The sequence below is a fragment of the Taudactylus pleione genome, unplaced genomic scaffold, assembly GCF_031769625.1.
Source record: "Taudactylus pleione unplaced genomic scaffold, aTauple2 ptg000171l, whole genome shotgun sequence".
Classification (NCBI taxonomy): Eukaryota; Metazoa; Chordata; class Amphibia; order Anura; family Myobatrachidae; genus Taudactylus; species Taudactylus pleione.
Genome location: NW_028284573.1, coordinates 1,505,236 through 1,533,103, shown reverse-complemented (window position 1 = coordinate 1,533,103; position 27,868 = coordinate 1,505,236). Strand labels below are relative to the sequence as shown.

The 27,868-nt window shown below is 45.6% G+C and overlaps 1 protein-coding gene across 1 annotated transcript in view; it reads right to left on the bottom strand.

The window, feature by feature from the left end:
* LOC148521282 (membrane-associated guanylate kinase, WW and PDZ domain-containing protein 3-like) overlaps positions 1-27,868 on the bottom strand; it is a 199,005-nt gene that overhangs the window by 130,244 nt on the left and 40,893 nt on the right. The window contains exons 7-11 of the mRNA XM_088475401.1: positions 23,503-23,665; positions 18,155-18,311; positions 17,622-17,730; positions 9,097-9,144; positions 7,276-7,438 (exon numbers count right to left, since the gene is read on the bottom strand). Of these exons, the coding sequence (XP_088331527.1) occupies positions 7,276-7,438; positions 9,097-9,144; positions 17,622-17,730; positions 18,155-18,311; positions 23,503-23,665 (640 nt within the window). The remainder of the gene's footprint in view (positions 1-7,275; positions 7,439-9,096; positions 9,145-17,621; positions 17,731-18,154; positions 18,312-23,502; positions 23,666-27,868) is intronic.

Genomic DNA, 27,868 nt, shown 5'->3' with positions numbered 1-27,868 from the left:
ATGTATCACCTTACGCAGCAACAGCAGCAGCGTCACCAGTAGCAGCATCTCAGAAATGCCAGCTCGTTACAAGGCAGGCTACGCTGTGTATCACCGGTTTCAGTAAGAGGCACACCGCCGACAACCTCTTAGAGAAACTGAGGGAAATCATCGCCCAGTGGCTTACCCCACTTAGACTCTCCTGGGGATTTGTGATATCTGACAATGCCACCAATATTGTGCGGGCATTACATCTGGGCAAATTCCAGCACGTCCCATGTTTTGCTCACACAATAAACTTGGTGGTGCAGAATTTTCTGAAAAGCGACAGGGGCGTGCAGGAGACGCTTTGGGTGGCCCGAAAAATTTCTGGCCACTTTCGCCATTCAGCGACTGCGTGCCGAAGACTGGAGCGCCAGCAAACACTCTTGAACCTGCCCCGCCATCACCTGAAGCAAGAGGTTGTGACGCAGTGGAACTCAACCCTCTATATGCTTCAGAGGATGGAGGAGCAGCAAAAGGCCATACAAGCCTATACATCCACCTATGACATAGGCAAAGGAGGGGGTATGCACCTGACTCAAGCGCAGTGGAGAATGATTTCCGTGTTGTGCAAGGTTCTCCAGCCCTTCGAACTTGCCACACGTGAAGTCAGTTCAGACACTGCCAGCTTGAGTCAGGTCATTCCCCTCATCAGGCTTTTGCAGAAGCAGCTGGAGAAAGTGAAGGAGGAGCTAAGACGGAGCGATTCCGCTCGGCATGTGGGACTTGTGGATGAAGCCCTTCATTCGCTTTGCCAGGATTCCAGGGTGGTCAATCTGTTGAAATCAGACCACTACGTTTTGGCCACCGTGCTCGATCCTAGGTTTAAAGCCTATGTGGTGTCTCTCTTTCCGGCCGACACAAGCCTGCAGAGGTGCAAAGACCTGCTGGTGAACACACTGTCAGCTGAAGCGGAACGTGACACGTCAACGGCTCCTTCTTCATTTTCTCCTGCAACTGGGGCTGCCAGGAAAAAACTTAGGTATCCTAAGCAACCCGCTGGCGGTGATGCAGGGCAGGCAGGACCAAGTTTGGACATCTGGTCCGGACTGAAGGACCTGGCAACAATTTCTGACATGTCTACTGTCACTGCATATGATACTGTCACCATTGACAGAATGGTGGAGGATTACATCGGTGACAGCATCCAAGTAGGCATGGCAGACAGTCCATACCTGTACTGGCAGGAAAAAGAGGCAATTTGGAGGCCCCTGTACAAACTGGCTCTATTTTACCTGAGTTGCCCCCCCTCCAGTGTGTACTCCGAAAGAGTGTTTAGTGCAGCCGGGAACCTTGTCAGCGAAAGGCGTAGGAGGTTGCTTCCACAGAATGTGGAGAAGATGATGTTCATCAAAATGAATTATCAGCTCTTCCAGGGAGACCAGCCTCCAGAAGGTACAGAGGGACCTGTGGTGGTGGATTCAAGTGGGGACGAGTTAATACTTTGTGAGGATGAGGATGTACACACTGAAGAGGGTGAGGAATCGGTGGATGAGGAGGATGAGGATGACATCTTGCCTCCATAGAGCCAGTTTGTGCAGGGACACATTAATTGCCAGCTTGTTTTGTGGGGGCCCAAACGAACCAATAATTTCAGCCACAGTTGTGTGGCAGACCCTGGCGCTGAAATGATTGGTTTGTTAAAGTGTGCATGTCTTGTTTATACAACATAAGGGTGGGTGGGAGGGCCCAAGGACAATTCCATCTTGCACCTCTTTTTTTTCTTTGCATTATGTACAGTTTGGGGCCTAGTCTTTCAAACTGCCATCCTGTCTGCCACTGCAGTTTCACGCCTAGATGGGTCACGTGTTTGTGCCGCCCACTCGTGTCGCTTAGCATAGTCATCCAGCTACCTCGGTGCAACGTTTTGGACATAAAAACACTATTGTGAGGTGTGAGGTATTCAGAATAGACTGGAAATGAGTGGAAATTAAGGTTATTGAGGTTAATAATAGCATAGGAGCAGAAAAACCTACAAATTCTGTGATTTTAGCTGTTTTTATGCTTTTTAAAAAAAAAATACAGATCCAAAACACAAAACCCAGAACCCAAAACACGGAAGGGTGGTTTTGGCAAAACCAATCCAGATCCAAAACACGAAGAAAGATCCAGATCCAAAACCAAAACACAAAACACGAAAAGTGGCCGGTGCACACCCCTAATTTAAATATATATTTTATATATCTAGGCTGTGTTTTACAACCCCCCCACCATCCCCCTGTGTCTATAGCCCCATTATAAAATAACATCCCACCCCCTATAGTCAATAGACCCCCCCATGGACCATAAATCCTAATAATAATACCCCCCAAACCCCATTAGTAGTAAAAAATATATCTGTTTTCTAAACCAACCCCCCTGTAAAAGCACCATTTTTCTTTGCCCCCTCCTACCCTGTGACAAGTATGTTTTATTTATTATTTTTTACCCCCCATCCAGCATAATATTTCTATATATTATTCCTCCCCCACTGATGCTAGATAGCCCCCCAACCCCCATGGGCATTTACCCCCCTCCCCCATATACAGAGAGCAGCAGAGTGTGTGTCAGGGGGGACCGATTATCAGTCCCCCATGCTGAAGCTGATCCTTGCACTTGCCAAATAGTACTTGGAGGGGAAGTAAGTTCCTCTCCTCGCACTGTGATCCCCGGCACATGCGCCCAGGGGTGCTGTTCGCACGGCATTCTGGGGCACGATTCCGGAAGTGATATCGATGGTCAGAGACCGCTTATCACTTCCAGGGGGTCCAAGGAGTCAGAGGAGATCTGTTGTGAGGAGAACGGATCTGCTATGGAAAAGCCGGGGGAAGCAGCATGGCGGCGCGGTCACATGTGATGCGACATTGACAGCTGAAGGAAGCACTGTTGGCTGCGATCACATCACATGCGACGCTGCCGGCTAACTGGTTAATGCAGATTTTGTACATTAGCGTGTACACACATGTATTTCTTATACACACCAGGGATCTTTATTCACATGATGTAATTATAGTTAGTTTGGCTGACTGGCCACAGAATTATTCCTCATAGTTCTGAATTATACTGATGTTTTTTTTGTGGTCCTTTATCTAATTTTATTGTCCTTTTATTTCCCGTCTTTATGTGTCTCTTATATCAGTACTATAAATGTAGCCATTACACTGCGGCACTATGATCTGTATAAGTGTCACTACGCCCCCTATACATAGGCTGTGTGTGTTCTCCTGAGGACGGTAACATTGGCTGATAACACATGCAGCAGCTGGGATTACTATTACTTCCTTGGTTATAGGTTACTACTGCCATCTGCTGGAGAACCTGATTATGTACTATGGGGCTGATTCTCAGACAGACGCACCTGCGGCCCTTTCCCACACGGCCGTGGCAGCCTCCTTACTCCATTATGCTAATGCAGGTATCCAGCTGTCTATGCGAGTATCCGCCCCTGTATGGCGAGTAGCTGCTAGTCTGCATGTGGAAGGCTGGCCTACCCACTCATTGTCCATCTGCAGCTGCAGCCACCATCATTAGGATCAGCACTTGTGCCCGACTCAGAATCAGGTCCTATATTATTATTATCCTTTATTATATAGCATCATGAGGGGTCCGCAGCACCTTACAGAGTACATACACAGGGACAGTATGTACAAAACAAGAAAACAGGGACTTACAGTACAGAACATTGCAGGACATGGACAGTACTTATACACATTGCTGCACCGGCCGTCATTATAGCCAAATACTGTAAGGAGAAGGGCGGCAGCCCCCAAGGGTTAGGTGCTGTAGGCAGCGGGGAGGAGATCAGTGGCAAAGGGGGGGTTTCCAAATAATTGGTTACAGAACCAATGACAACAAAGTCTAACCAGAATAAGCTGCAACATTCAATTTATTGTGTACTTCAAGTGTTTACATATAAATAACTATACATAATATATATAACAACAAGGCATCTGGGCATAAAATGTGCTTATGCACAATGTGTAACAGTATGTACGAACAAATGTAAACTATCAGTGCAATTTATGCCACACAGTAATTCCTTATTCATGTTATGAAACACAGTAGTGCCCCTTTTACACAATTCCCATATTATTGCCCCTTATACACAATGATCACAGTAGTCGTGCCCCTCATACAATGCCCACAGCAGTAGTGCCCCTTACACAATGCCCCTGGTAGTGGTGCGCCCTATGTAGTGCCCCAGTAGTGGTGCCCCTTATGCAGTGCCCCTTATGCAAAGCCCCCATTAGTAGTACCCCCATTAGTAGTGCCCCCATTAGTGATGCACCCTGTAGTAATGCCCCTGTAGTAGAGTCCTCAATATTGATGCACCCAGTAGTTGTGCCCCCACTAGTAATGCACCCATTAGTAGTGTCCCCAGTGGTAATGACCCCATTAGTAGTACCCCCAGTAGTAATGCACCCATTAGTAGTTCCCCCAGTGGTAGTGCCACCAGTAGTAATGCCCCCTGTAGAAGTGCCCCCAATAGTTGTACCCCAGTAGTAATGCCCCCAATAGTAGTGCCCCAAGTGGCAATGCCCCCATTAGTAGTGCACCCATTAGTAGTTCCCCAAAGTGGTAATGCCCCCTATAGTAGTGCCCAAAGTCATTGACAAAATTACCGCAGCTGTAGGTAGTGCTGTGCATGTGCTGGTATTACGAATGTAATGGCGTATGCGCAGCACAGATTACAGCTGTGGTAAGGTAGTGTAGTGAGTAGGGGTGTGCACCGGCCACTTTTCGTGTTTTGTGTTTTGGTTTTGGATCTGGATCTTTCTTCGTGTTTTGGATCTGGATTGGTTTTGCCAAAACCACCCTTCCGTGTTTTGGGTTCTGGGTTTTGTGTTTTGGATCTGGATTTTTTCTTAAAAAATAAAAAAAAATGCTAAAATCACATAAAATGGGCCTTTTTTTGTTCCTACGCTATTAATAACCCCAATAACATTAATTTCCACTCATTTCCACTCTATTCTGAACACCTCACACCTCACAATATTGTTTTTAGGCCAAAAGGTTGCACCGAGGTAGTTGGATGACTATGCTAAGTGACACAAGTGGGCGGCACAAACACGTGGCCCATCTAGGAGTGGCACTGCAGTGGCAGACAGGAAGCCAATCAGCGTTATGGTGCCCATTTGCATGTAGCACGAACCCGGGAGATCCGTGCTACATGCATCTGTGTGATTGGCACAGAGCAATGACAGGTCCGTGAGACCCGTCTGTGCTGCTGTGGTAAAAAAAAAAAAAAAACCTGTGTAAAAAAAGAAAAAAATGGCGTGCACCCCCCCAAAAAAGAGCAACCAGCCCCGGGCATTAGTAACCCAGTGCTGGGTGTGCTTAAATACAGGGGACAAATGACGTAGGGGTCCCCTGTACTTAAGCACAACCAGCACCGGGCTAGTCAGAACCAGCACAGGTTGCCAAAATTCGGGAAGTACCGTTCTATAGAACGGTACTAAGTTCGTGGATCGCATTTTCGTTTATTTTTTTGCCAAGTCCGGGGATGCCTACTTTGGAACGAAGAGGACAGAACCTCGCATAGGAGATGGTGAGTATGTTTTTTTTCACAGGTCCCCTATGGATACTTTACCGGACAAGTGGACCGATGCTACAGGTTACATAGGTGAGTATGTGTACATGTGTGTGTGTGTGTGTGTGTATGTTTAATAAACTTATACTGTCACGGTGTGTGTGTCCTGTGGTTTTTTTAAACATTTTTTTACAGGTGAACTACAGGTACTAGTGGGCCCTTAATGCCCTGCATGCTGGTACTTGTGGTTCTCCAAGTACCAGCATGCGGGGCAGGCTTGCTGGGACTTGCAGTTCTACTTGTAAAGACAATGTTTGATATTCTTTATTTACACCACACCACACAATCAACCCGCCACCCACCGCCACCAGGGGTGGCGGGGATAGCCCCGGGCTATCAGCCTGGGCCTGGGGTGCCCAGGAGAGGGTGACCCCTTTATTGGGGGGGTCCCCAGCTCTCCAGGGATCCCTGGCCTGGGCTGACTAGCGGTCAGGGCTGATGCCGCGGCTGGGGGGCCCGGTGAAAGGGCTCCCCTGGCTGTGGCATCAGCCCCCCGCTAGAAAAAGTCCAGTGCTGGTTCTGGAACATTCAGGGGAACCCTACTAATTTTTTTCCCCTGTATTTCCAGAACCAGGACCGGATCAGAGCCCAGAGCTGGTTGCGCAGAATACGGGGGACCCCTACGTCATTTGTCCCCCGTATTTTGGCAACCAGCGCTGGTTCTGACTAGCCCGGTGCTGGTTGTGCTTAAGTACAGGGGACCCCTACGTCGTTTGTCCCCTGTATTTAAGCACACCCAGCACTGGGTCACTAATGCCCGGGGCTGGTTGCTCTTTTTTGGAGGGGGCACGCCATTTTTTTCTTTTTTTACACAGGTTTTTTTTTTTTTTTTTTACCACAGCAGCACAGACGGGTCTCACGGACCCGTCAGTGCTCTGTGTCAATGACACAGATGCAAGTAGCACGGATCTCCTGGTCCGTGCGTGCATCTGTGTCATTGAAATACACAGCAGCACAGACGGGTCTCACTGACCCATCTGTGCTCTGTGTCACTGTCAATCACACAGATGCATGTAGCACGGATCTCACGAGTCCGTGCTACATGCAAATGAGCACCATAATGCTGATTGGCTGAGAGCCGTGACAGACGGCTCTGTCAGCCAATCAGCACTTTGTCCATTAAAGGCAAAGGCATTTTTTTTTAAATGGCCGCTCGAGGCAAAACCTCGAGATCCGACAGCAGATCTCAAGGTTTTGCCTCGGGAGAGGGATCCGGGGCAGACAGGGAGATCCGAGCTTGGGCTCGGATCGCCCCGGATCCCCGAAGTTCGGGTGGGTTTGGTTCTCAGGGAACCGAACCCGCTCATCCCTAGTAGTGAGGGAAAACTATCTATTTCCCGAAAAGCTGTCATCGCAAAAATTACATCTTTTCGGAATAGATAGTGATGGAGAGGAGGAATAATGAATCCTCCGGTAAATTAGGTAGAACTCCATGCCAGTACTAATCCTAATTACCTCCAGAGAATATTTAGGTATGATGAATAGTCCCCACAGTGAGGGAAGAAATAGCCCATGAGGGAAGAGGGCCCTGCTCGTGAGAGCTTACAGTATGGGATATATTTGCATTGTCATGTAAGTGCATTAGTTACTCCTTTATATTCTACTAATACAATTACTTTTCTGGCAGCACATATATCTGACTTTAGATAATACTGTTATCTTACACATATGAATATTTATATTACCTTTTTTTAGACCACTTTGGTCAATAGGTCCATCCTTAGCTACTGTCAGAATCTCCAGAAAGTTATCCTTGTTCCTGGTGGTAGACATCCCAAATCCTTTCTTGCCCTTCCTCACAGTGACCTGCACTGTAGGAGCCAGGTTATACAGTCTGTGTGGTAAGACCTTCAATGGCAGAAAGACCCAGTTATTATTATAATCATCCTTTATTTAAATGGAGCCCGAAGAGAAGAAATCAGTGACTTACAGTACAATACAATGCAGGACAAGGACATGGCTTATACACATTGCTGCATTAGTGATCATAACACTCAGATAAGCTATTCACTATCTTGTTATATACACAACAATTGTATAACTGCTACACAATAATGTAGACACATATCAGTCTATAATACATGACAGATATAGTGCTAAATCTGCTGATATAATCCCTCATTCCAGGGGTTCTCAACTCCAGTCCTGAACTAACCACAGCTCATGTTTTCTGGATTTCTTCAATCATGCACCAATGAGTTCATCTATTTTTCTGGGATAGCAATTGTCAAAAATCCTGAAACTGTGACCTGTTTGGGGAACTTGAGGACTGGAGATAAGAGCCGATGCCATAGATAGTTACTGGCCCTTCACTCTTGGGAAATGATTTGGTGGGGGTCCATTGCCCGGTGCACTCATATGATGGAGCAGCCACGGCCCTTAGTACATTCCACCACCATCAGAGGCCCCCTGATGGGCATGGCCAGTTACCCCCAAGCACAAAGTCTGGATGATCTCTTGGCAGCCCTGATCAGGACTATTGGGAGGCACTTCCACACCTCTCCCCTCACTCAGCATTTTTCTATCATTTTACTTCCTTACCAGAACATTTTAGTCAGGGGCATAATAAGATAGTAGGGGGGCCCATGTGCAGTTTCTCTCCAAGGGCCCCTCCTCTCTACCCAGCGGCCGGCAGCATACTGAGTGCAGCAGTAGACTCTGGGCACTACTATACTCTAGCGCTGTGCCAAAGTCTACTGCACATGCGCAGATCATTAGGGAAATGGTGTGGCAGCCACTTATCCCAGTGATTTTCCTTCTGCTTATGCATAAAACGGTGGGAAAATGGAACGGTGATTTGTACATAACTGCTGCCGCCAACGTGGGACTACGGAGAGGTGAGTATTGAAGGATGGGGTGCAGGGTGTGTGGTTTAGGACCCAGTGGCCCCTGTACACTGCACACCCTGCACCCATTATAGATATGCCTCTGCTTTTAGTACTATATTCATACCCCTCATCTGTATGGCCAGCCCTACTTACATTCTGTATGCTATGTGGCATGCTGCTGTTATCACATGATGTTCTAATAATCCCTTTTTGAATATTTTGAAAAATGGATAGTAGCCTAGTGTATTGATACATACTGAAATGCATGTAATAAATGACTTTTATACATACATTGACCATGTCCCCTCCATTTGTACATAACATAACTGCACTTAGCAGGGAAACACTACCCCAGAGATGGGTGTGATACTTCTCTAATATATATAATATCCTGCACAGCAACAAGCCTGTTACTAGGGACAGCTTGGGTATATGTCGGCATGTTCACAATATCAACATGTTTCAAATGTCAGCAGGTGACATGTCGGCAGTGACATCATGTGATACTGCCAGAATGTCCACATTGTCAATGATGATAGTCATGATGTTGATTTTTTAGGATAAAGTTATCCCTAATATGCCTAACCCTAATTCCACATGTTTACAATGTTACTGTCAGCATTTTATTGCACTTGGCTTTGTGGTTGCTGACATGCTGACTGGATGAAGGACACTTACCTCCGCAGCCTGCCCTGAGCTTTGTACAGTCTCTTTTTCTGATTTCTTCTAAAACAACAGAAACATTAGGAATTAGGTTCCACCCATTTTTGTGATACAATTGTAATCTATATAATACAATATAAAGCCTTGTCAGCCACCAGACCAGTGCAGTGTCTGTGAGAGTCATCTATCCTATCCGAGCCGCTATCCCTGTGTGTGGTTTATAATACATGTATTTATATATACAGAAAGCGCAGGTCAGAGTGTCCGTCATACACACTGTGGAGGATATGCAGAGCCAATGGTAAGCCAAGGGCGGTATATACCAGCAGGGCCGGTGCAAGGTTTCCGGGTGACTAGGCGACATGTTACCAACCGCCCCTGCTCCCTCCAATTCATAATATGCCATGTGTCAGTCTCCCCAGTTACATAATATGCCACACAGCAGTGTCCCACATTCATATATACTATATAGAATATTGCACGCAGCAGTGTCCCACATTCATATACTATATAGAATATTGCACACAGCAGTGTCCCACATTCATATTCTATATAGAGTATTGCACACAGCAGTGTCCCACATTCATATATACTATATAGAGTATTGCACACAGCAGTGTCCCACATTCATATACTATATAGGATATTGCACACAGCAGTGTCCCACATTCATATATACTATATAGAATATTGCACACAGCAGTGTCCCACATTCATATATACTATATAGAATATTGCACACAGCAGTGTCCCACATTCATATACTATATAGAGTATTGCACACAGCAGTGTCCCACATTCATATATACTATATAGAGTATTGCACACAGCAGTGTCCCACATTCATATACTATATAGAGTATTCCACACAGCAGTGTCCCACATTCATATATACTATATAGAGTATTGCACACAGCAGTGTCCCACATTCATATATACTATATAGAGTATTGCACACAGCAGTGTCCCACATTCATATATACTATATAGAGTATTGCACACAGCAGTGTCCCACATTCATATATACTATATAGAATATTGCACACACTAGAGCACCAAAATCATAATGTTCCTTATGCTAACATGACATAATGTAACACTGCTGCGATTTCATAATATGCCACACAGCTGTGCCACAAATTCATTATATGCCACTCAGCCACAAATTATGCCATTCATTTTTTTTTGTTGACTCAGTGGCCGCCTCCAGAGACTGGCGCCCTTAGGCGGCTGTCTAATGTTAGTGCTGGCCTTGTATGCCAGCAGCTATGAAACTACACATCCCAGCATACTTTGCCACAGATTTGCTGTTAGGGCATCCTAAACTGTGGCAGGGCATGCTGGGATGTATAGTACCACAGTAGTGCAGCATGTTGCTTACCCCTGGCCTATGATGTTGGGAACAGCCAAGAAGCAGCATTATAGTGGCAGAAGTATGTCCATTAGCTCAGGGGACCCCGTGGAGACCAGTCTTTTTTTTCTTGCACAAAGAAAAAGGTTTAATAAATAAACTAGTGAAAGTATTCCGTATCTCCAGCTCTTGTAGGACATTCAGATATATTGTACATAATAAAAATCCATTTTATGTTACTATCAGAGCAGGCAGACAAGTGTGATTATATCACTATACATAAGGAACGTCCTCTTCTGCCCAGCATCCATTATAAACATGTGTCACTGCTTTCTATGCGGAGCTCACCCAGGCTGCACTAACCACTTCTGTGTACATTTATATATGATGGTCTCCAGGGCCATACCTAGCGGTGTGCGAGCAGTACTGTCTCCCAGGGGGCAGCTCCATGGGGCGGTACTGTGGCTGCCCCACGGCATCTGCACTTGGTTTGCGGGGGTGCCTGGAATGGCCGTCTGCAGCCAGTAACGCTAATGCAGATGCACCCTGTAGCCTGTAGAGCCGCCTTGAGCAATCTAAGATGCTCCAGATAGTGCTGTAATTCCTAGGGAGGGCAACCCCCCCTCAGTGTGACATCATGCCAGCACATGATTGGGGGTGGGGCCGGCACAGGGTGGCACAACGCCCTGCTACAGCAGTAATGGTCTCGCCAACTGCCAAGTAATGGGCATAATGTAAATTTTCTGTATTCTACTGCTGGAATCACAGGCAGGAGTATCATTTATGTATCCAGTAATACAGTAACACAAAGGGAAAGTCATATTTACTTACAATGGAGCAGAAAGAAAAGTGTAAAACACAAATCTCTATTAATTTATATGAAAGACCAATATAATGAAATGCAGCAAGATAGAGTAATTACCTCCAGCTTATCATCATCATTATCACCACTATTACATAACACTGTAGTCACTGATATATTTACAGGGCGACTAATACACAAGTTTCCCCATATTATAAGCAACTAATAAATGTATTTACAGCATGAATGATATAACAGTCATTATACTGAGGCCCTTTTCCTTGTTAGGTACAAGCAGTGTGGTACAGAATGGCAGGTACTCATCAGTGCCCCATGTTACAGGCATAAGGGTACATGAGGTGGGGTTTTCATAGACTAACAGGAGCTTTCAACATGTGGCCCTGCAGGTGTTGTGGGACTACACATCCCAGCATGCCCTGCCATAGTTCAGTATTCCCTAATAGCTACACTGTGGCATGGCATGCTGGGATGTGTAGTTCCACAACAGCTGGAAGGCTGCATGGTGTACACCCTGGACTAGAACAACCATGCCAGCTCATATGTAACGACTATGATTTGCGGCCACTGAGAACCAGCAATACTATAAATAATAATAATAAATGACCTCTTAGCTTAGTCAGATTTGGGCACAGACACCTCCTGACATTTAGGCCTAATAAACTGGGACAAAACGCCGCCACCTATGCCCAGACACGCCCACTTTCAGGTAAGACCCACCCCCTTTTGAGATCCATGAAAAACCCTAATTGTGCAAATAACAAAGTACCACAAATAACAATAACCGAGCACTTACCTCTCTCCGGAAGCATCGGCGGAATATGCTGAAGCGGAAACAGCTCATGGCTGCTCCCTAATGTGCCGGCCTAACTCCTCTCCTACTACTATACTAATCTAAATACTAAATCCTAATCTAAATAACTATACTAAAATGCTAACTCCTAACTAAATAACTATACTAAATACTATTCTAAATGCTAAATCCTAAACTAAATAACTATACTATATACTAGTCTAAATGCTAAATCCTAAACTAAACTATAAATAATACTTATAAACAAACCTAATATAACTAAACACTATCTAAGCTTAACACTAAGGAAAATAAAACTATAAAAACTATAACCTATAACTACCAATACACTCTCCAATAAAACACAACCAGCTCCAGCAATCGCTTCTCACTCTAAGAGGCACCAGGAAACCGCATACACTCTAGTGTGCTGCCCTGGCTTACCACTCATTGTGACATCATAAGACCACTGTGATGTCATCGCACAGACATTAGCAGCAGCCATACATGCAGAAAATAAAGTATCAGACTATGGGCCGTATTTAATTTGAGGAAGAGACGGATGATGACATTTTTGCCTGTTTCAATTATCCCCGTATTAAATTTAAAGACTTTTCGCATAGTTAAAAAATGGGGATAACTTTTCTCCATGTAATACATGGTGGAAAAAAGTGAAGAATTGGGGTTTAGGGGTGCAGCCTTAAAAAAAATAGCCTGCACCCCTGGGAGAGTCCCATAAAGGTATTCTGTGTAAAAAAAAATAAAAAAAAGTCCTCAGGATACCCCAAAAAAGGTACTGTAATTGTGGGGTAAAAAAATTAAATTTGGGGGACAAACTTCTAAACTAGCGAAATTGATCCCGGGGGGGTTCCCAAGTATGCGGCAGGTGTTTTCAAGAATGAGGCTGGTAGCGGCAGGTCCATTTTTGAAGAATTAAAAAAAATAACTTTAGGGATTTAAAAATATGCTTACACCCATTTTCTTGTACCCCAAATTTGATGGGCCTAGTTATTTTTAGCAAAAAAAAAAGCTAAGTGTTATTCTTCACTAGTTCTTCACAGGCACATTTATGCACCTGCCGCAGCTATTAAACAACCCCAATTACCTTCAGCAGGCAAAATCGCGGGTACCCATAGTGATCCCCCGTGTCAGGACATCTTTAGGGGGATGCCAGGATGAATTCCCAAAAATTCATCTGACTTTTTGCCACTTACCTTTCTGCTGGGCACACACATGATACTTTATCCCCTGTTAAACCTCCGATGTGGTGCGAAAAGTCCGGCATGCGAAAAGCCCAGACTTTTTGCACCTAATTGAATATGGCCCTAAGTTAGGGGTACGCAGGGGCAGAATAGCAGACCTCCCACCTCCCACAATTCACACACCCAGAGAGGAGCAATTTTTTAACCAAGTGGGTGGAGCTCTGTAGATGGAGGCGGGCTTATTTTGTCCCAATGTCACATGTCTGCATGCTGTAAAGTGGATCAGGCATTGCCAAGCACCATAGTAAATTTTGGGTAGGGGGCTGGCAATGTTGCCCCAGCCTCCCAGGACACGCACTGAGCTCTCAAAAGGCAATGTGTAATTTTTATGTCAATCTTTTCAATCAATGGGCCATATGTACTAAGCTCTGCAAAATGATTAACTGGAGAGTGATGACGATCAGCCAATCAGCTCCCAACTATCATTTTCAAACACAGCCTGTAACATGACAGTTGGGAGCTGAGTGGCTGGTGGTTATCACTCTGCAGTTTATCACTTTTCTGAGCTTAGTACATCTCCCCCAATACCCCATAAATATAGGTGATCATTACAGGGTATAGTTCCTATACTATTAGCACACACATTACACTCCAACATAGGAATATAAGTTATTAGTAACATATCAGTAACATACACTTCAGATTCCAACCTAGGAATTAGGCATATACTGAATACACAGCCGGACACTCTCTTTAAGTCACTATCCTGTACACAATTTACTATGTTTTTTTTAACAATATTAAAATAACACAGAAATATTTTAAAAAAAAGGGGGGGGTTACATAAGAAAACCAGGGGAAGGACGGGTCAGGGTTGGATGGGGACCACACTCCACATATACAGAATCTAAGCATGCAAATGTAAGTAATATAACAGAATTTACCCACATGTGTATGATTATGTATATATATATATATATATACACACTGTATATATACTGTGCATATATATATATATATATATATATATATGTGTATATATATATATATATACAGTGGTCGAAGTGGGGCGGTATACGGCGGTATGACATACCGCCACTTCACGGCCCCACTTCATTTTAGATGCAGAAGTGAATGTACCAGCGCTGGGATCCAGTATGGGATCCCAGCGCTGGAACAGCAGCGGCAATGTGTAGAGATGTGTCCCGCAGGGGACACATCTCAATAGGGGCAGCGGAGGCGCTGACATGTAGCCGGGACAAAGTACCTGGTCCCGGCTGCACTGTAAGCACCACTCACCGGGCGGCTGCCAGCCAATCACGAGGCTCGCAGCCACCAGCCAATCACGGGACTCGCGGCCGCCAGCCAATCGCAGGACTCGCAGCCGCCAGCCAATGAGATGCTGCCAAATGGCAGCTTCTCATTGGCTCGCAGCGGCGCCAGATAAATTGCAGTGAAGACCAGAGGATCCTGGTGCCGGTGGTTCCACTCCAGCAGCGCAGGTAGGAGAGAATTAGGGGAGGGTGTGAGAGAGGGAATAGAGAGAGGGGCAGACAGAGGGAGGCAGGCTAATCATTGTAGGGGTTGAAAGAGAGAGGGAATCAGTAAGGGCAGGGTGTGAGAGAGGGGAGCAGGCAGGGAGAAGTGTGAGGGGGGGCTTGGGGGGGTTAGAAGTACAATGGGGTGATATGGAAGCAAGGGCCCATAGGGGGGGAAGCTTCAATCTCCATACCCCCACCTCTAAATTACCACTTCGAGCACTGTATATATATATATATATATATATATATACTGTATATAATACATAAATTAAGCACTCCCTCCCTACAACAGAGCCCAAACTTACCTGGACACTCGGCCATCTCCGTGACTCTGGGAGCCCCCTCAGCGCAGAGTGATGTGAGGTACCGCGTGGTGGAATGCACCAGCAGCTGCCAGAGAAGAGGAGAAGAGTCTCGGTGGCTTTTAATACATGGAGCCGGTCGCAAGCCAATTACAGCTCGTGGAACGGCGGCCAGCCAATCAACAGCGGCCGCTGCTGATTGGCTGGTTGCCATTCCGTGAGCTGCTGTGATTGGCTTTTGGCCTGCTCCATGTATTGAACGCCACCAAGTCTCTTTACTTCTTTGGCTGCCCCCGGTGCGGTACCGCACATCACTGCATTTCACAATTTCACACCTCCGCTACCCGGGCCCCCTCTCCCTCCGGGCCCGGGACTGGAGTCCCCGCAGTCCCCCCTGATGGTGGCCCTGCCTGAGGTATCGACCCAACAGAGGGAGCTTCTTAATAGTGTCATAACGGAAGATGAGGTAGGCTTTGCCATTGATGGTCTGCAACTTAACAAATCACCAGGCCTCAATGGCTTTTCAAAATATTCAAAAATGGGGTTTACAATATCCTACTTTTAATAATGCTTACGCAATTCTTTTATTATAACCTAACAAAGAGCCAGACTCTATTAATTCCTATAGACCCATCAAGACTCACTTGCAATGGCCATTAATACCTCACTGATTCCTTATCTGGGGATCCGCCTTTTCCAAGAATAGCCATGACTTGTATACAATTAATATTACAAATGTTTTAGATACAGCTCTTACAGAATTGGATGATTGGAATCATTTACAGTTGTCTTATTTGGGCAGATCCAACCTTATTTCATTAATTACTTTTCCTAAATTGCTTTATCCTCTGCAGGTCTTACCTGTAGTTCTTACTAAAACAGATGATAAGCCAATTGATGCAGCCTTACGGCAATTTATTTGGAAGAAAAACAAACCTCGACTCAGTTTGCAATTGTTACAGGGCAATAGATTGGAGGGGATATTAATTCCCAAGTATGGCACTGTATAATTATGCGGCTATTTTCAGACACATCAAGGATTGGATTTCATGTTCTAACTTATGTACTAACTATTTGATAGAGAAATCCCTCCTAACAAATATGGACTTAATGTGATTCTTACATCTAAGTAAGTTTGATTTACCTGCGGATGTATTAGACAATATGTTATTAATGTCTGCATGGTCAGCCTGGCACACTATACATAACACATGGTACCTAAATACCTCTTACTCCTTATTTGTCCCTCTGTTGGGTAATGCCAGATTTTTATATGTTTGGCCTCTTCTGCTTTTACATTCTGGGCCTCCAATGGTCTTAGTACAGTTCATCAGCTTACAGATCTGTCCTCACATCGCCCACTGTCTTTTTCTCATGCTCAGACTCTTCTCCCCTTTTTGCATTCTCATAACTTATTATTTTTGCAGGTGCAGTGTTATACCTCTAAGGTGGTTACGTTCCTTTCCCCTATAGATTGGATGAATCAACTGGATACGACTCTCCTCTATTGGGTCTAGGGGTGCCATCTCCTTGGTTTATAAAATATTTAGGGTACCGTGTTACAGTGGTCATTATGACACTGGAATAACACGTTGGCTGAAACACTTTCCTGATTTTAGTGAATCAAAGATTCTAAATGCTCTTTTATACTCCATCCAGTCTTGTCTGCTACAACATATCAGGAAATGTTTGATAGAGGATATTTTTCTCCCTCTCGTAGCCATTTATATTTTCCCCATCATCCGCTTGTCCAAAATGTACGAGACCAGATGCTTCCCTTTATCTGTGTTTTTGGGATTGCTCTTCTATAAAAGTATTTTGGCTTCAAGTTATCGGAATTAGTAAATTTTTTACCGTTGACTCCAGAATGGGACATTTTTTGGCATTATCACAACAACCTGTACAGTGTCATTGGGTTGTCGCAGTTACTTCTGATTCTCTCGGCCGTGGCGAGGAAGTGTATATTACAACAATGGATACAATCTTCCCTCCCGCTATACACATGTGTAAGGAAAAGCTTTTTCAGGTGTTCAGGATGGACTGGGTGCAGATGTACTTACATAAAGAACAACGACTGGAAAAACAATTCTCTATATGGGAATCTTTTATTGATACATTAAACATTTCAATGAAACAACAAATTTATAATTGTTTTCGTTCTACATTATGTGATTTTATCTCATCCTTCATTTCTATTGGGCTAAACTAATGGCCCCAGTTATAGATGGTATTGGGAGGATATTGTGCTGGGACTATTCTCTGATCTTCCATTTCACTGAGTATGTTATTTGGATCCTTAAATTACTGTTCTTGTCCTTCCAAACCATGCGAAGTAAATATTTTGGTAAACATGAGTCATCCTTCTCCTTCTCCTTCTCCTTCTTCTCCTCCTTCTCCTCCTCCTCCTTCTCCTTCTCCATCTCCTCCTTCTCCTTCTCCTCCTTCTCCTTCTCCTCCTTCTCTTTCTCCTTCTCCTCCTCCTCCTCTTTATCATCATATTTATCATCATCTTCCCAGGCCCTGTGTATTACCACATCACTGTAGGGTGATATGCCCACGCTGAGCTCTCTGACTGGGTCACTGACACTCTGATATCCTTCAGATGAAACTAAAGATCTGTCACCGGTATCCTGTTCTGCGCTGTAAAACAGAGAGAGTTACTATGTCAGTCGCTTCTAGACAGCCAGAAAACTATTCCCTCTGGATTTAGGAGCGTATCGCCTGACAGCGGTGCCCCGCACACAGGCTGCGCCACACTTTTCTTTCTAAATGTATTTATGAATTATTCTCTTTTCAAAGATGTCCATTATTACCAAGCTGCTGAATGTTTGTGCAGCTGAATCTATCAGGCGATCACCTGCATTAGCGCTGATTTATGCTGGTTATGATCTGCCTGATCTGGCCGAGTTATCCTATGCATACGGAGGAGTCCTAAATGTACATACACCATAATAATAATGCTGTAATACGAGCATTTATATTTTATAGTCTAAACATTATATCATTTTGTCGTTAAAACCATTATCTGTCAGCTAAATATAAATAGTGCTTATATGACACTTACGTTTCCTTGGCCTCTTCTGTTGGTAAGGCAGATGACCGACCCCGATACACCAATATCTTAATCTTTTCTCCGGTACGGATGGTCCTTACCAGACGCATTAACTCCACCGTGGTCCACCCCATGACATTTTCTTTATTAAATTCAATCAGTTCATCTCCTGTAAATGATAACATAATTGAATATAAAATAACGTGAAGGGGTTAGCGACATATAAATATGCATTTGTCATTGTGCCCAAGGTATTAGCTTCAGCTGTCTTTTTTTTATTTAAGTTTAAAACTTATTTGTAATAATATATTTAAATATATATTTTATATATCTAGGCTGTGTTTTACAACCCCCCCACCATCCCCCTGTGTCTATAGGCCCCATTATAAAATAACATCCCACTCCCTATAGGCAATAGACCCCCCCATGGACCATAAATCCTAATAATAATACCCCCCAAACCCCATTAGTAGTAAAAAATATATCTGTTTTCTAAACCAACCCCCCTGTAAAAACTCAATTTTTCTTTGCCCCCTCCTACCCTGTGACAAGAATGTTTTATTTATTATTTTTTACCCCCATCCAGCATCATATTTCTATATATTATTCCTCCCCCACTGATGCTAGATAGCCCCCCAACCCCCATGGGCATTTACCCCCCTCCCCCATATACAGAGAGCAGCAGAGTGTGTGTCAGGGGGGACCGATTATCAGTCCCCCATGCTGAAGCTGATCCTTGCACTTGCCAAATAGTACTTGGAGGGGAAGTAAGTTCCTCTCCTCGCACTGTGATCCCCGGCACATGCGCCCAGGGGTGCTGTTCGCACGGCATTCTGGGGCACGATTCCGGAAGTGATATCGATGGTCAGAGACCGCTTATCACTTCCAGGGGGTCCAAGGAGTCAGAGGAGATCTGTTGTGAGGAGAACGGATCTGCTATGGAAAAGCCGGGGGAAGCAGCATGGCGGCGCGGTCACATGTGATGCGACATTGACAGCTGAAGGAAGCACTGTTGGCTGCGATCACATCACATGCGACGCCGCCGGCTAACTGGTTAATGCAGATTTTGTACATTAGTGTGTACACACATGTATTTCTTATACACACCAGGGATCTTTATTCACATGATGTAATTATAGTTAGTTTGGCTGATTGGCCACAGAATTATTCCTCATAGTTCTGAATTATACTGATGTTTTTTTTGTGGCCCTTTATCTAATTTTATTGTCCTTTTATTTCCCGTCTTTATGTGTCTCTTATATCAGTACTATAAATGTAGCCATTACACTGCGGCACTATGATCTGTATAAGTGTCACTACGCCCCCTATACATAGGCTGTGTGTGTTCTCCTGAGGACGGTAACATTGGCTGATAACACGTGCAGCAGCTGGGATTACTATTACTGCCTTGGTTATAGGTTACTACTGCCATCTGCTGGAGAACCTGATTATGTACTATGGGGCTGATTCTCAGACAGACGCACCTGCGGCCCTTTCCCACACGGCCATGGCAGCCTCCTTACTCCCTTATGCTAATGCAGGTATCTAGCTGTCTATGCGAGTATACGCCCCTGTATGGCGAGTAGCTGCTAGTCTGCATGCGGAAGGCTGGCCTACCCACTCATTGTCCATCTGCAGCTGCAGCCACCATCATTAGGATCATCACTTGTGCCCAACTCAGAATCAGGTCCTATATTATTATTATCCTTTATTTATATGGCGTCATGAGGGGTCCGCAGCACCTTACAGAGTACATACACAGGAACGGTATGTACAAAACAAGAAAACAGGGACTTACAGTACAGAACATTGCAGGACATGGACAGTACTTATACACATTGCTGCACCGGCCGTCATTATAGCCAAATACTGTCAGCGGGGAGGAGATCAGTGGCAAAGGGGGGTTTCCAAATAATTGGTTACAGAACCAATGACAACAAAGTCTAACCAGAATAAGCTGCAACATTCACTTTATTGTGTACTTCAAGTGTTTACATATAAATAACTATACATAATATATATAACAACAAGGCATCTGGGCATAAAACGTGCTTATGCACAATGTGTAACAGTATGTACGAACAAATGTAAACTATCAGTGCAATTTATGCCACACAGTAATTCCTTATTCATGTTATGAAACACAGTAGTGCCCCTTTTACACAATTCCCATATTATTGCCCCTTATACACAATGATCACAGTAGTCGTGCCCCACATACAATGCCCACAGCAGTAGTGCCCCTTTCACAATGCCCCTGGTAGTGGTGCGCCCTATGTAGTGCCCCAGTAGTGGTGCCCCTTATGCAGTGCCCCTTATGCAAAGCCCCCATTAGTAGTACCCCCATTAGTAGTGCCCCCATTAGTAATGCACCCTGTAGTAATGCCCCTGTAGTAGAGTCCTCAATATTGATGCACCCAGTAGTTGTGCCCCCACTAGTAATGCACCCATTAGTAGTGTCCCCAGTGGTAATGACCCCATTAGTAGTACCCCCAGTAGTAATGCACCCATTAGTAGTTCCCCCAGTGGTAGTGCCACCAGTAGTAATGCCCCCTGTAGAAGTGCCCCCAATAGTTGTACCCCAGTAGTAATGCCCCCAATAGTAGTGCCCCAAGTGGCAATGCCCCCATTAGTAGTGCACCCATTAGTAGTTCCCCAAAGTGGTAATGCCCCCTATAGTAGTGCCCAAAGTCATTGACAAAATTACCGCAGCTGTAGGTAGTGCTGTGCATGTGCTGGTATTACGAATGTAATGGCGTATGCGCAGCACAGATTACAGCTGTGGTAAGGTAGTGTAGTGAGTAGGGGTGTGCACCGGCCACTTTTCGTGTTTTGTGTTTTGGTTTTGGATCTGGATCTTTCTTCGTGTTTTGGATCTGGATTGGTTTTGCCAAAACCACCCTTCCATGTTTTGGGTTCTGGGTTTTGTGTTTTGGATCTGGATTTTTTCTTAAAAAATAAAAAAAAATGCTAAAATCACATAAAATGGGCCTTTTTTGTTCCTACGCTATTAATAACCCCAATAACATTAATTTCCACTCATTTCCACTCTATTCTGAACACCTCACACCTCACAATATTGTTTTTAGGCCAAAAGGTTGCACCGAGGTAGCTGGATGACTATGCTAAGTGACACAAGTGGGCGGCACAAACACGTGGCCCATCTAGGAGTGGCACTGCAGTGGCAGACAGGAAGCCAATCAGCGTTATGGTGCCCATTTGCATGTAGCACGAACCCGGGAGATCCGTGCTACATGCATCTGTGTGATTGGCACAGAGCAATGACAGGTCCGTGAGACCCGTCTGTGCTGCTGTGGTAAAAAAAAAAAAAAAAACCTGTGTAAAAAAAGAAAAAAATGGCGTGCACCCCCCCAAAAAAGAGCAACCAGCCCCGGGCATTAGTAACCCAGTGCTGGGTGTGCTTAAATACAGGGGACAAATGACGTAGGGGTCCCCTGTACTTAAGCACAACCAGCACCGGGCTAGTCAGAACGAGCACTGGTTGCCAAAATTCAGGAAGTACCGTTCTATAGAACGGTACTAAGTTCGTGGATCGCATTTTCGTTTATTTTTTTGCCAAGTCCGGGGATGCCTACTTTGGAACGAAGAGGACAGAACCTCGCATAGGAGATGGTGAGTATGTTTTTTTTCACAGGTCCCCTATGGATACTTTACCGGACAAGTGGACCGATGCTACAGGTTACATAGGTGAGTATGTGTACATGTGTGTGTGTGTGTGTGTATGTTTAATAAACTTATACTGTCACGGTGTGTGTGTCCTGTGTTTTTTTTAAACATTTTTTTACAGGTGAACTACAGGTACTAGTGGGCCCTTAATGCCCTGCATGCTGGTACTTGTGGTTCTCCAAGTACCAGCATGCGGGGCAGGCTTGCTGGGACTTGCAGTTCTACTTGTAAAGACAATGTTTGATATTCTTTATTTACACCACACCACACAATCAACCCGCCACCCACCGCCACCAGGGGTGGCGGGGATAGCCCCGGGCTATCAGCCTGGGCCTGGGGTGCCCTGGAGAGGGTGACCCCTTTATTGGGGGGGTCCCCAGCTCTCCAGGGATCCCTGGCCTGGGCTGACTAGCGGTCAGGGCTGATGCCGCGGCTGGGGGGCCCGGTGAAAGGGCTCCCCTGGCTGTGGCATCAGCCCCCCGCTAGAAAAAGTCCAGTGCTGGTTCTGGAACATTCAGGGGAACCCTACTAATTTTTTTCCCCTGTATTTCCAGAACCAGGACCGGATCAGAGCCCAGAGCTGGTTGCGCAGAATACGGGGGACCCCTACGTCATTTGTCCCCCGTATTTTGGCAACCAGCGCTGGTTCTGACTAGCCCGGTGCTGGTTGTGCTTAAGTACAGGGGACCCCTACGTCGTTTGTCCCCTGTATTTAAGCACACCCAGCACTGGGTCACTAATGCCCGGGGCTGGTTGCTCTTTTTTGGGGGGGGCACGCCATTTTTTTCTTTTTTTACACAGGTTTTTTTTTTTTTTTTTTTTACCACAGCAGCACAGACGGGTCTCACGGACCCGTCAGTGCTCTGTGTCAATGACACAGATGCAAGTAGCACGGATCTCCTGGTCCGTGCGTGCATCTGTGTCATTGAAATACACAGCAGCACAGACGGGTCTCACTGACCCATCTGTGCTCTGTGTCACTGTCAATCACACAGATGCATGTAGCACGGATCTCACGAGTCCGTGCTACATGCAAATGAGCACCATAATGCTGATTGGCTGAGAGCCGTGACAGACGGCTCTGTCAGCCAATCAGCACTTTGTCCATTAAAGGCAAAGGCATTTTTTTTTAAATGGCCGCTCGAGGCAAAACCTCGAGATCCGACAGCAGATCTCGAGGTTTTGCCTCGGGAGAGGGATTCGGGGCAGACAGGGAGATCTGAGCTTGGGCTCGGATCGCCCCGGATCCCCGAAGTTCGGGTGGGTTCGGTTCTCAGGGAACCGAACCCGCTCATCCCTAGTAGTGAGGGAAAACTATCTATTTCCCGAAAAGCTGTCATCGCAAAAATTACATCTTTTCGGAATAGATAGTGATGGAGAGGAGGAATAATGAATCCTCCGGTAAATTAGGTAGAACTCCATGCCAGTACTAATCCTAATTACCTCCAGAGAATATTTAGGTATGATGAATAGTCCCCACAGTGAGGGAAGAAATAGCCCATGAGGGAAGAGGGCCCTGCTCGTGAGAGCTTACAGTATGGGATATATTTGCATTGTCATGTAAGTGCATTAGTTACTCCTTTATATTCTACTAATACAATTACTTTTCTGGCAGCACATATATCTGACTTTAGATAATACTGTTATCTTACACATATGAATATTTATATTACCTTTTTTTAGACCACTTTGGTCAATAGGTCCATCCTTAGCTACTGTCAGAATCTCCAGAAAGTTATCCTTGTTCCTGGTGGTAGACATCCCAAATCCTTTCTTGCCCTTCCTCACAGTGACCTGCACTGTAGGAGCCAGGTTATACAGTCTGTGTGGTAAGACCTTCAATGGCAGAAAGACCCAGTTATTATTATAATTAGTGATGAGCGGTTCGGATTCTGAGGAATCCGAACCTCTCCGAACAGGTGGAATCCGAGTCCACCCGAACGCAAGTTCGGGTGTTCCCGCCTGACTCGGATTCCACCTCGAGGCCGAACGTCACCCGTCCGGCGTCGGATTCTCGCGAGAGCCGAGTGACGTTCGGCCTCAATAAAAAGGCGCGGCGCCCGGCAGTCGGCGCCATTTCTCTCGTGACGCATAGTTAGGTAGTTAGCTAGTGCGCTGTCTGTTCTAGTGTTAGATAGATTAGAGTAGGCAGTGCTCTGTGACTTTACTGGGCATAAGCCCTTGTGTGTGCTCCGTGACTGGGCATAATAAGCCCACTGTGTGTATGTGTACTCTACTACTCACTGTATTATACAAGCTCCATGACAACTGACAGGGCATAGCCCACTGAGTGTATTATACAAGCTCCGTGACAGGGCATAGCCCACTGAGTATTATACAAGCTCCTTGACAGGGCATAGCCCACTGTGTCTATTATACAAGCTCTGTGACAGGGCATAGCCCACTGTGTCTATTATACAAGCTCCGTGACAGGGCATAAGCCCACTGAGTGTATTATACAAGCTCCGTGACAGGGCATAAGCCCACTGAGTATTATACAAGCTCCGTGACAGGGCATAGCCCACTCAGTGTATTATACAAGCTCCGTGACAGGGCATAGCCCACTGAGTATTATACAAGCTTCTTGACAGGGCATAGCCCACTGTGTCTATTATACAAGCTCTGTGACAGGGCATAGCCCACTGTGTCTATTATACAAGCTCCGTGACAGGGCATAGCCCACTGAGTGTATTATACAAGCTCCGTGACAGGGCATATGCCCACTGAGTATTATACAAGCTCCGTGACAGGGCATAGCCCACTGAGTGTATTATACAAGCTCCGTGACAGGGCATAGCCCACTGTGTCTATTATACAAGCTCCGTGACAGGGCATAGCCCACTGTGTCTATTATACAAGCTCCGTGACAGGGCATAGCCCACTGGGTCTATTATACAAGCTCCGTGACAGGGCATAGCCCACTGAGTGTATTATACAAGCTCCGTGACAGGGCATAGCCCACTGTGTCTATTATACAAGCTCCGTGACAGGGCATAGCCCACTGAGTGTATTATACAAGCTCCGTGACAGGGCATAGCCCACTGTGTCTATTATACAAGCTCCGTGACAGGGCATAAACCCACTGAGTATTATACAAGCTCCGTGACAGGGCATAGCCTACTGTGTCTATTATACAAGCTCCGTGACAGGGCATAGCCCACTGAGTGTATTATACAAGCTCCGTGACAGGGCATAGCCCACTGTGTCTATTATACAAGCTCCATGACAGGGCATAAGCCCACTGAGTATTATACAAGCTCCGTGACAGGGCATAGCCCACTGTGTCTATTATACAAGCTCCGTGACAGGGCATAGCCCACTGGGTCTATTATACAAGCTCCGTGACAGGGCATAGCCCACTGAGTGTATTATACAAGCTCCGTGACAGGGCATAGCCCACTGGGTCTATTATACAAGCTCCGTGACAGGGCATAGCCCACTGTGTCTATTATACAAGCTCCGTGACAGGGCATAGCCCACTGAGTGTATTATACAAGCTCCGTGACAGGGCATAGCCCACTGTGTCTATTATACAAGCTCCGTGACAGGGCATAAACCCACTGAGTATTATACAAGCTCCGTGACAGGGCATAGCCTACTGTGTCTATTATACAAGCTCCGTGACAGGGCATAGCCCACTGAGTGTATTATACAAGCTCCGTGACAGGGCATAAGCCCACTGAGTATTATACAAGCTCCGTGACAGGGCATAAGCCCACTGAGTATTATACAAGCTCCGTGACAGGGCATAGCCCACTGTGTCTATTATACAAGCTCTGTGACAGGGCATAGCCCACTGAGTGTATTATACAAGCTCCGTGACAGGGCATAAGCCCACTGAGTATTATACAAGCTCCGTGACAGGGCATAAGCCCACTGTGTCTATTATACAAGCTCTGTGACAGGGCATAAGCCCACTGTGTCTATTATACAAGCTCCGTGACAGGGCATAGCCCACTGAGTCTATTATACAAGCTCCGTGACAGGGCATAAGCCCACTGAGTATTATACAAGCTCCGTGACAGGGCATAAGCCCACTGTGTCTATTATACAAGCTCTGTGACAGGGCATAAGCCCACTGTGTCTATTATACAAGCTTCGTGACAGGGCATAGCCCACTGAGTCTATTATACAAGCTCCGTGACAGGGCATAAGCCCACTGAGTATTATACAAGCTCCGTGACAGGGCATAGCCCACTGAGTGTATTATACAAGCTCCGTGACAGGGCATAGCCCACTGTGTCTATTATACAAGCTCCGTGACAGGGCATAAGCCCACTGAGTATTATACAAGCTCCGTGACAGGGCATAAGCCCACTGTGTCTATTATACAAGCTCTGTGACAGGGCATAAGCCCACTGTGTCTATTATACAAGCTCCGTGACAGGGCATAGCCCACTGAGTCTATTATACAAGCTCCGTGACAGGGCATAAGCCCACTGAGTATTATACAAGCTTCGTGACAGGGCATAGCCCACTGAGTGTATTATACAAGCTCCGTGACAGGGCATAGCCCACTGTGTCTATTATACAAGCTCCGTGACAGGGCATAGCCCACTGTGTCTATTATACAAGCTCCGTGACAGGGCATAGCCCACTGAGTGTATTATACAAGCTCCGTGACAGGGCATAGCCCACTGTGTCTATTATACAAGCTCCGTGAAAGGGCATAGCCCACTGTGTGTATACAAGCTCTGTGACTCCAGTTCATAGTGATAAAGTAATATGGATCACGAGAATGAACTGAGAGGAGAGCAGAAACAACATGTAAATGCTAGCATTGCAGCGGCTGGAAGTCCATCACTTTTATCTAAAGCTGATGCTCAAGGGCGTAGAGGCTTTAAAACCTTAGGGAACCTGAAATCAAAAAATTTAGATTTTACAGGGGTAAAGACAAAAAAAAAACCTCTAAAGACTACTACTTTTGCAGAGAAACAGAAAATTGGCAACATACCATTCACCACACGTAGCGGCAAGGAAAGACTCAGGCTTTGCCCTTTATTTCTGAGTGGTGGTTCTGCAGCTGTCAGTGAGGCATCTTGTGCCTCTCGTGATGATAAAAGACCTTTTCAATCAGACTATAGAAGTGTGAAAAAATTTAAAACCAATAAGGCAGTCGAACAAACTGTGTTTTTTGAAACACAAATGTCAGAAATCCCTGAGGAGAGTCTAAGTGGGTCCACAAGTGGCATTTCTATGTGTAAGCCTGACCTTTCAGAGAAGCCGCCCTCCACAGTTTCTTTTCCATCTGTAGTTGTGGGGATGAGCAGTATTGCCGAGGACATAGAAATTGAGGATGCCACCGTGGAATTGCAAGAGGATGAGAGGAATATATGTGCAGCTGATGCTGGCACTAATGAGGATGTTGAGGATGAGGATATTATTTGTATAAGTCAGGCACCAGTGGAAGCAGCTCTTGGCCAAGATAAGAAGGCCATTGCCATGCCTGGGCATAGAACCAAGAAATCCATTTGTGTGGAATTACTTTTACCCAAACCCTGACAACGTTTGTCAAGCCATTTGTAGCCTCTGTGAGACCACAGTTAGTAGAGGTAGGGACGTTAAACATCTAGGAACCTCTACGCTATTACGTCATCTGCAGCGAGCTCATGACAGGTGTTTGATAACAGAAACTACTGCAAAAAAAATAACAACAAGCAGTCCAGCATTAGCTAGATGCCTTCTCTCTACTAAATCCCAGCACCTGCAATCTCCACCGACAACACCTTCCTCCTCAATATCCTCAGGAATGATCAGTGGTAGTACAACATCCAATTTATTAGTGCTAAGTCACGGTGACTCCTCCAATTTCCAGGACACCTCAGAAGAAACTGAATCTTTGAGCGCTAGGCCTGCTGCTGCTGCTGCTGCTGGTGGATCTTCATCCCAGAAGTGGACAAAGAAGACTACTAGTAGTATACCAAAAAAACAATTGACTGTTAAAGAATCTCTTGCAAGTGGAAGCAAGTATGACAGCTCTCACCCTGTCGCACAGCGGATCACTGACGCCATGACAGCTATGCTAATATTAGATCTGCG